The following is a 9,598-nucleotide window of genomic DNA, read 5'->3' as shown; positions in this document are numbered from 1 at the left end:
TTGATGGTTATCTCACAGTTCGTTTTCTATATTAATTATATTGTACCAAAATTAAATATACGTGCTAGTGTAAGCTTGGATTCAGTTACATATATATGTGTATATACTTATATAAATGGGGCTATTTTCTATTACAATTAATATATTTTTAGTGTAAATCGACTCCCGCACTAAGGAATTTAATCCTTGTGTGGGAGACGTAAGGCGCACAAAGACACCCAGACTCAGGACAAACATTCGTGGATTACACAAACGCTTGTTCCACGCTGGGATTGAACCTAAAGCACGTCGCACAGTGGTCATGTGGCCTGGGCCACTGGGCTAAGCGTGCTGTAAAATTATGTGTTTTTATAGTTAAGTATAACAAACATTTTAAGATGTCTTGACAGTAGTCACATTATATATTTTGACATTATTTTATTGGAAGTAGTATATTTAATTCAAGTCATGTATGCGCGTAGCGCCCTCTGTGTATAATCATTGTAAATATACAGTATCGTTGTGTACTAACACAGCTTTCATTTGGGTGTCACACTCACATAAAAATGTATATGTGTATTGGTATGCTATACTGATTTCTAAAACTTTAAATATATGAACTGGTTTACTATAAAATACTTTATGTGTATGTTTGCTTGTTTGTCCGCGTTAATCTCAGAAGCTATTGTTGTGATTCGTAAAATGATTTTTGCTTTGAATAGTGTAGATATTAAAGTAAGATAAAGGCTATGTAACATCACGCTACAACTAACAGGAGCGGGTAGAATTCGGGTAAAACCAAAACTCAGCTAGTGTTTTTTGTAAAACTATTTTAACTGATTTTTCATTTATATAAAGATATCTATGCATAATCACCTTACTTCACTTCAAATAATAAAACCGTACATATATTAAAAATGGAATATTATGTCTGTCTATCTGTCACTTATTCACGCTCAAACCTGGACTTATATTAATATGATAAAACTTGGCATAGAGTTATCCGAGGCCCTGGATTAACACAAGATTTTTGCAGCACATACTATCCTCCACGCGGGCGAAATCGCGTGGAAGGTTAAGTATAGTTAGAAATTATTTAAATTATATAAAAATTTAACTTATTGTGTAAAATTACCGTCTAGATTGATTGTCGTCTGAATTTCGGCGACTAAACAGATGAATCTTTTAGTCTTAAGACATTTTTTCTTCAAAACAAGATTTGCATAGATTTTAGATATATGATATTTGGATGTTTTTAGTGTCGTAGTAGTCTTGTACATTCAGCTCTGGTGAAATTCATCTTGTTGTCGCTTAACCGTTTGGTATCACCCGATAATACCCTTTACCCACAGTAGGTAAGTATATCAAAAAGAGACTGACATAAATATTCTGAAAACGCGCCACCAAGTCTTTATAAAAGACAATTGCAATCGTGAAAGCAAAACGGCACAGAATTCGGCAAGAAGCGTCGTTTCTCTTACAAAACTGCAACTGTCTTTCTCAAAGTGGTGATACTAGACAGAGAGTAGTAGAAAATGTCTGTCAAAAATATTCAATCAACGTCCGAAAAGGAGAATCTAAGTTCAATTGTATTCCTGTCTGTCTTAATTATTCTTCTTCTAAAACGTTTTTATATCTTCTCTCATGTCTGTGTTTGTTGCCTGTTCATTATAAGTACTTCTTTCAAAAAGTCGGTTTTTTTTTCTGCCACTGAATCTACCCAAGGATCAAGAAAGTTCCAAATCAACCGCAAACAATGATTGTGATACTTATTCAAGAACAACAGAAAGGTAAGTAACACTATGATGTCATGCTGTCTTTATCACCTTGCTTCACAATGACAAAGACAACATCATATCTTAGAGACTTATTACAGAGCTGTTCTTGAGTAAGGTAGTGAGAAATTAATATATCATATTATGCCCCAAATCCCGTCTTCTGCTCCTATGAGTCAAATCTTCTGGAACTTTCTTTTTCCCCACATTCTGCACATCTGTATTTCTTTTCTATCTTCTCTACATCCTGTCCATCAGCTAATCATCTTCTAAATCTCCTGTTTCTATACAAGTTGACAACATCTCCGTCCCTTTCTGATATACTCAAACTGGCCTTATCTCCTACTCAATCCAACTCAGACCCCCAACGGAATCGCTCAAAAATATGAAACTGACAGTACATTTCGGCAAATAATGGGACTTGTCAGTTCAATATATTTGAGCTATTCAATTCGGGTTATTATTTCTACAATTAGCATCAAAAACAGATTAACAAACTCTGGTATTGAAAACTATTAAATTATAAATATGACTTTAAGAAAGATAGCAAGTTTTGCCTGGTTTTCTAAGTTTTTCTCATGATTAAGGACTCCGGCTGGGCCCAAAACTAATCCCAGGTATTTCATACATACGCGTGAGTAAGCGGTTATTGAATAACAAAGAGAGTTTCGTATGTTTCGTTTGTTCGCTAACCTCACGACATGCCCAAAAGAGGATGGCAGGTCGAGCTTGATTCCGTCTCGCAAAACTGGCCTTGGTCAGCAATAGACCGGGGTAAATGGAAGGAGGGATGGGAGGCCTTTGCCCAGCCGTGGGACACTGCAGGCTAGTTATAAATAATAATAATTTGTTCATAGTTTTGAGTGGGTGTGTTTATACCTGATCAGTGTATAACATTTCAGACTAAATTTCTGTATACGGTTTCTGTTGGACCTATGTTTCGTGTATGTCGAAAATAACTGGATTCTATCCCTTAAAGTTAGCCCGTGAACGACTTTTGTTGGCTGACATTACAAAACATCAACTATCTCTTTCCTACTAATAAACAGTCTATCTCTCTTCAAGCGGTATTATCGTACTGCCTCTCATAGAGATCCTGGACCTTCTCGTACTGCGCGTTGATGAGGCTCGAGAGTGACTTCCGGTCCGACATGAGCGGCTCCCGGAGGGTCCGCTGGCGGTGCTGGTGGAGGCTGCTCTCGGAGTTCTCGCTGTCCGGGTCTATGGTCATGTGCTCAACGGTGACCTTTATGTTGTTCATGAGGCGGGATTTTTCTGGAACAAATGAATTTACATAGGATATGTCATAACTTTTGTATGTATTTGACTATTTGCTGGAGTCGACGTTTTTTATACGTCTATCCTGAGAAGAAATGTCGCTGTCTCTCTAAAACTCCACACAATTTTAAAATGTGTGTTAAAGTGTTTAAACAAAGCAGAGTATTTCCTCGACTGGCCCTTTGAGTAAGTACCAGATCGATCTGACCACGTCTGTACTAGCAAGAAGTATGCATTTTTTAAGCAAAGATTTTTTATAATATTCAAAATGCTAACTCATTGCGGTTCACTGATTGCAAATTACAATATTCGGAATAAAAGATTCCTCACGATATTTTCCTTCACCCTTTGCCAGTAGCGTCATAGAGTAAAGAAAGCACACAGAACTTTGAAAGAGTCACATTGCTTTTTTGCCTACATTTGGATCTAGAGTAAGAGCCCGTGGACCCCAGACCTACGTTATTTTATAAAATCTGAAAGTTTGTCAGCGAATGCTCCCAACATAGGTAAGACAAATGGTCGATTTTGGAGTTTGGGTCATGGTGGCTTTGGCAGATAAACGGTACTATGCAGGTTAGGGGTTGGCTTTTATAAAATAACGGAGGCCAATCGACCCTGCACCTCGTGAACACAAATCCATGTCTAAGTATAACCAGAAAGCCACCAGACACTTACCAGGCAAGCAGTCTGAAGGGCAGGAGCATATTGACGACACATCGGGGCTGGTGATCCGGATGTTGGCATACGAGTGCTTCAGGACAATGTTCTCCTTGTCACAGCCGCACTTCCCACAGGAAGACTTCCGTTTGAGGACCTCCTTGGTGGAATATATACCTGGGGGAGGTGAAAAATGGGTTGGCACGTTGCCTTAAAGGAGGCATGGAGCGAGGTTTAGAAAAAACAATATTTCTTGGTGTAAAATAGGAGTCAAAAAATCAAAATCAAGAATTTTATTTGAAATAAAAATAGTCTTATGAAAAATAATCCGTTTTTCAGACACATTTAAAACGTTACAGTAGTGAATCTTTAACGTTGAACCGGCAAAAACTCTATAAAGTCTTCTTTTTTTACGATGCCCTTGCAAGCAATAGTAATATTTTTATCTATACTTCTATACTAATATATAAAGCTGAAGAGTTTGTTTGTTTGTTTGTTTGAACGCGCTAATCTCAGGAACTACTGGTCCAAATTGAAAAATTATTTTTGTGTTGAATAGACCATTCATCGAGGAAGGGTTTAGGCTATAAACCATCACGCTGCGACTAATAGGAGCGAAGATACAATGGAAAATGTGAAAAAAACAGGGCTGGTATAAATCATAACTTATATCTTCTACCCACGGGGACGAAGTCGCGGGCAACAGCTAGTTAAAATAATAAATTTAAAAATTATTTTTAAAAGAGTAACTTATTGAGTTTCATGCTGTTTCCTCTCCATAGGAATAACACTTTGGAACCGTGCACCAAGAGTCAATACTAGATCGTTTTAAACGTGCCGGAAAAACGACCTTCTTGAAATTATAGCTTTAATTTTGACTCTTTAAAGACGACATTCATAATTGAATATCTACAGGAACCTTCAGAATCAAGACAAAAGCAACTAACCAGCAGCTCCCTTGGTATAAACGATGGGTATATCGACAGATCTCTGCCCGTCTAGCGGCCTGCGCTTCTTGCCGGTCGCGATCGACGCCAGCGCCCTTTTGATCGAACTCCCGAAGCCACGTCGCTCACCATCGGGCGGCGAAAGGAGAGAGCAAATGCATTTGTCGCTCGGTCCCGTTCCCTCCTTCAGCTGTTGCAGCGATTCTTCATCCAGTTTCTTTATTTCAGCGTAATTCATTATGGGGGTTGAGGTTATTTGCTTCGTATGTGTGGCTGGAGGATAAAAGAACGTTTATTAAATTTCCCACGTTTTCACACACTCACTTTTCTTGTTTGTTTGTCGGTTGGATTTTGGCAACTCAATTTTAAGGCACTTCCCGATAAGCGAGCAGGCTGAAATTTTCATGGTAGCTTCAAACCCGATGACAATGCAATTTACTACTATAAAAACGGCTAGACCAAACCTGTCTGTGTGTGTCTCGTTGACACTTCTCGTGACCCAAAGGCTGGATTTTACCTCGCTCAGAGGATTAGCATTGCCATTCAACGTGGCATTGCTGCCAGCCTTTTGGGCACACTCCCAGCCGGCAGCGATGCCGATGAATTTTTTGATGCATTGATTTAATTATTATTTGTTTTTTTTTTTGTTTTTTTTTTATACAGCAAATGATTGTACTGTAAATATTTAACTCTGTAAAATTCTCTAAATAGTTATTAAATATTAATATAATTCTTTTTTTTATTTTGCTTCACCTGAATTATGTTCATATTATGATGAATACTTACGTTAAACATATTAATAAATGAATCTAAACTTGGTTTGTATGCCGGTTCCCAAAACAATCATGTTCTCATCCAACTGCTGTGTGTCCGAAGTGGTTCTGTATATCATTTTTATATCTGTGAAAAAAAAAGAAAAAGGTATTTCTGAATAAATGATAGTTGGAGACACGACGCTAAAGGCTCCGTGCCAAGAGGCTGGAGAAAAAAAACAATAGGAAATTAAGGTCTAGTGGTGAGTGACCCTGACTGCTATACCGGAGGTCGTGGGTTCCATTCCCACCCAGAACAAATGTTTGTGTGATGAGCACGATCATTTGTTCTGTGTCTGGGTGTAATTTATCTATAATATGTATGTATTTAGAAATATATAAGTAAGTTTATCAGTTGTCTGGTTTCCATAACACGAGCTCTGCTTAGCTTGGGATCAGATAACTGTGTGTGAGATGTCCCAGGGTATATTATATAATCTATTCTATACTAATATATAAAGCTGAAGAATTTGTTGGTTGGATTGTTCGTTTGTTTGTTTGTTTGAACGTGCTAATCTCAGGAACTACAGAATTTTTTTTTTTAGACAATTTATCGAGGAAGGCTTTAGGCTCTAAACCATCACGCTGCAACTAATAGGAGCGAAGATACTATGGAAAATGTGGCAAAAAACGGGAAAAATATTCAACTTCGAGGGCTTTCGTTCAAAAATTCCTAACTTATATCTTCTAACCACGCGGGCGAAGTCGCGAGCAACAGCTAGTTATATTATAAATAGAAAATCACCCATCAAATTTATAACTGTACAAACCGTTACTTACACACTTACCGTATTCGTAATAGGCGACCCTATTACTAAAATTACTAACACCTCGCTGTAAGGACCTCTAAAAAACAGCTGTCAAGTAAGGGGACTAACAATAATTAGGACCAATAATTATTCGCTCAGAATGCAGGTAATAAGAGGGCTCCAAAAAAAAAACAAAAATACCCGTACATTCTACTATTTAGGGGTACAAAAATACGATGCACTTCATGATCAAAAATTATAATCGTCTATTATACAAATACGATGCAATTTTTTCATATGAAGCCTAATTTATATCCCACTGTTTGGCAAAGGTCAAACCCTTCTCAGACCTCTATCATTCGCGACTTCTGTTGACTAGAACATCGCACCACCTCCGTCGCGGACAACGACGGGGCGATGTTTTTCCTCTGGCGTCCAGTGGGGACGACTTTTGCCTATCATTCAGATTACATACTATCTACTACTAAGCTACGCATTAACAATTAAAAAGAAGAGAAAAACAAATACATTAATAATTATTAAATGATGCAACGGTTTACTCACGATTATTTATCGGAGTAGCCCGACTAGTTTCAGACCCAACCGGAGTTCTTAATCATAAACTAACGCGGCGGGGTCGCAATCCCGATAAATACGCGTGAGTAAACCGTTGCATCATTTAATAATGAATAATTCTTACGATAGTTTCTATAAAAAATACCTTAATTCCTGATTAATTTGAAGAGCATTTTGTGAAAACTTGAATTTGTGATGTTTAACAATTGTGTTACAAACGTCAAAACGAAAAAGTAGAAATGTAATAGAACGCCAGTGAGAAAGAAGTTTAAAATAAATAAGGATCTATTCAGTTGTAATCAACTAGCTGTTGCCCGCGACTTCAATCGCGTTGCTATGATATTATATAGATACAAGGTAGGGATTTTAAATAATAATCGTCCGAATAACCGCATAACACACGCTATAATATTAGACAAAAAGAATATTAGACGAATATTTTTAGTTCGGCTGTCAGATTTCAAAAAATATTGGATAAGTATTTTTCTTTCATCTCGTAAACAAATAATGAAGGGAATACAGTGATTTGAAATCTCGTGTGACGTCACTTACCAGTACGCTCTACTAGCAAGTGATGTTTTGAGCCCCCACTACAATACTTAAGTGCTTTTATCTTTCTTACGTTTTAATAATGTGCTAAAATTCAAAATGCTCACTAAAATTAAGTGAAATAACCTATTATTTTTATTTTTTCCCTAAAATTAATTGATGTAAAGGGCAACTTTATAATAAAGTTAAGAGGGTTTTAAATAAAATGACTAGACGCGAGGAATACATCATCTGATTAAATTTCAAGTAATTTTAATCTATCTGCTACCAAAAAAACACCATTAATATTGGATACTAATATTAGGTCAGTTATTTAACTGACCAAGGTCACAAGATGGCTGATGCAAGCACGTAAAATACACATGAGTCTTTAAAAAAAGCGGCGAATACACTTATAATTTACCTTGTGTCGCGGACGAGTCACAAATATTCAAGTCACATGTACAAAGACACCCAGACTCGGGACAAGCATTCGTGGGTCACAGAAAAGCTTGTCCTACGCGGGGAAAGAGCTCGCGACACGTGCTCGGCTAACAATCACGGTTCATGAGATACAACCTGGTGACAAATAGATAAACAGTCTAAGTAATTAAGGTTCCGTTGTTCTCCTTTGGGATCTCTAAAAACGCAGCAAAATGTTTTGTTTCCATTATGTTATTATAAAAGCAGTGATATTGCGGTTTGTGTTCGAGACACTTAATAAACTTTTTCTTTGAGAAAATGTGGTATTTTCAACTAAGATTGAATATCCATTAGCTAAAAGGACTTGTTTTAATCTAGTTAACTCCATACATCTGAACGTCACTGGGCTAAAGAGGATGTAAGTGCTAAGATAAAAAAGTTACCCCCAAAACATTTCATTTCATTAAACTATTTTCAATTTATACAATTTTTTTTTGTCTAGCCCACTGTGTCCTACCGCTGGGCAAAGGCCTCTCCCAAATCCTTCCACGACTCTCTATTCTGAGCCGCATGGAACCAGCCTGGTTGGTAAGCGTTGAAGTCGTCTCGCCACCGCTTCCTAGGTCGCCCACGACGACGCCGCGCCGTCCATCCGCTGGCTCCCATAGTGTGGTGATATACAATACTTAAGTAAAATTTCTAAGCCGTAGTCCATTCTAACATAAAAGTTTCCTTTAAAATTTACTTTATACACGGTGATTTTTTAGTCGTCTTACAAAAGCAGCCCAGTTCATGTATCCGACGTAAAATGCCCCTAGGCGCGATTATTTTTTTTTTATCATCAACTAAGATAATAAGTACGAAGAAAAATGAAACAAGAGAAATCTGAAATATATTCTTAAAATGATAAAAACGCCGCCGCCCGCGCCCCTCACCATTGTTACAAGGCTCGGACCGCGCTCGCAACAGAGCTGTGTTTCTAAAACTACGAATTGCATCATAATATTGAATAAGAATTGCATTTTAAATTTATTCAAATCTCATAAATAGCTATTTTTTTATCATGAACGTGTTCTAGTCATTGAATACACGAACTGGGCTGCTTTTGTAAGACGACTAAAAAATCACGGTGTATACCCTCCCCCGCCCCCCTTATTCCGGTTAAAGAGTGGCCAACTTCCTTTCTCAATCTCTAAACTATTAATCTATTTTCATCTTTATAGATTTAAGCGTCGTTTGGCTAGAGGTGGGGTAGTACATTTATTTCATCACTAGCTGTTGCCCGCGACTTCGTTCCCGTGGGTAGAAGAAGATGTAAGTTATGATTTATACCCGTCCTGTTTTTTTTCACATTTTCCATTGTATCTTCGCTCCTATTAGTCGCAGCGTGATGGTTTATAGCCTAAAGCCTTCCTCGATTAATTGTCTACTCAACACAAAAAGAATTTTTCAATTTGGATCAGTAGTTCCTGAGATTAGCGCGTTCAAACAAACAAACAAACAAACTCTTCAGGTTTATATATTAGTATAGATTTAAAATAAACAATATTTGACCCAAATTTCAAAGCATAGTGCATCCCCAAAAAAAATACATATAAACTTTGACACTCCATTACCCCTCCCCCCCCCTCCCTACAATAGTTAAAAACTAGCCTATGCGCTTTTTCAGTCACTAGACAATCTATGTACTAAATTTCCTTACAATTTGCATAGTTAGGCAGACAGACAGAGATACTTTCGCATTTATAATATTAGCATAGATCAGACTTATAAATCAGGCGTCCTACCCTAAAAACATTTATAAAACCAAAAAAAATGTCCAACGCAAAATATATTAATAATAAATTTAATATTATGTGTTCATTATACAAGAA

At 37.2% G+C, this 9,598-nt stretch overlaps 1 protein-coding gene across 1 annotated transcript; it reads right to left on the bottom strand.

The window, feature by feature from the left end:
- Positions 1-207: 207 nt before the first annotated feature.
- LOC113505620 lies at positions 208-7,080 on the bottom strand. The gene is made up of 5 exons (XM_026888411.1): positions 6,919-7,080; positions 5,423-5,536; positions 4,637-4,909; positions 3,708-3,866; positions 208-3,029 (listed from the first exon to the last, which is right to left on the bottom strand). Exons 3-5 carry the CDS (start codon positions 4,872-4,874, stop codon positions 2,815-2,817), a joined length of 612 nt encoding a protein of 203 aa, XP_026744212.1. The 5' UTR covers positions 4,875-4,909; positions 5,423-5,536; positions 6,919-7,080; the 3' UTR covers positions 208-2,814.
- Between the last annotated feature and the right edge of the window lie 2,518 nt (positions 7,081-9,598).

This window comes from Trichoplusia ni, chromosome 26, assembly GCF_003590095.1.
Source record: "Trichoplusia ni isolate ovarian cell line Hi5 chromosome 26, tn1, whole genome shotgun sequence".
In the NCBI taxonomy this organism is placed as follows: Eukaryota; Metazoa; Arthropoda; class Insecta; order Lepidoptera; family Noctuidae; genus Trichoplusia; species Trichoplusia ni.
This window is presented reverse-complemented; position numbering and strand designations above follow the sequence as displayed.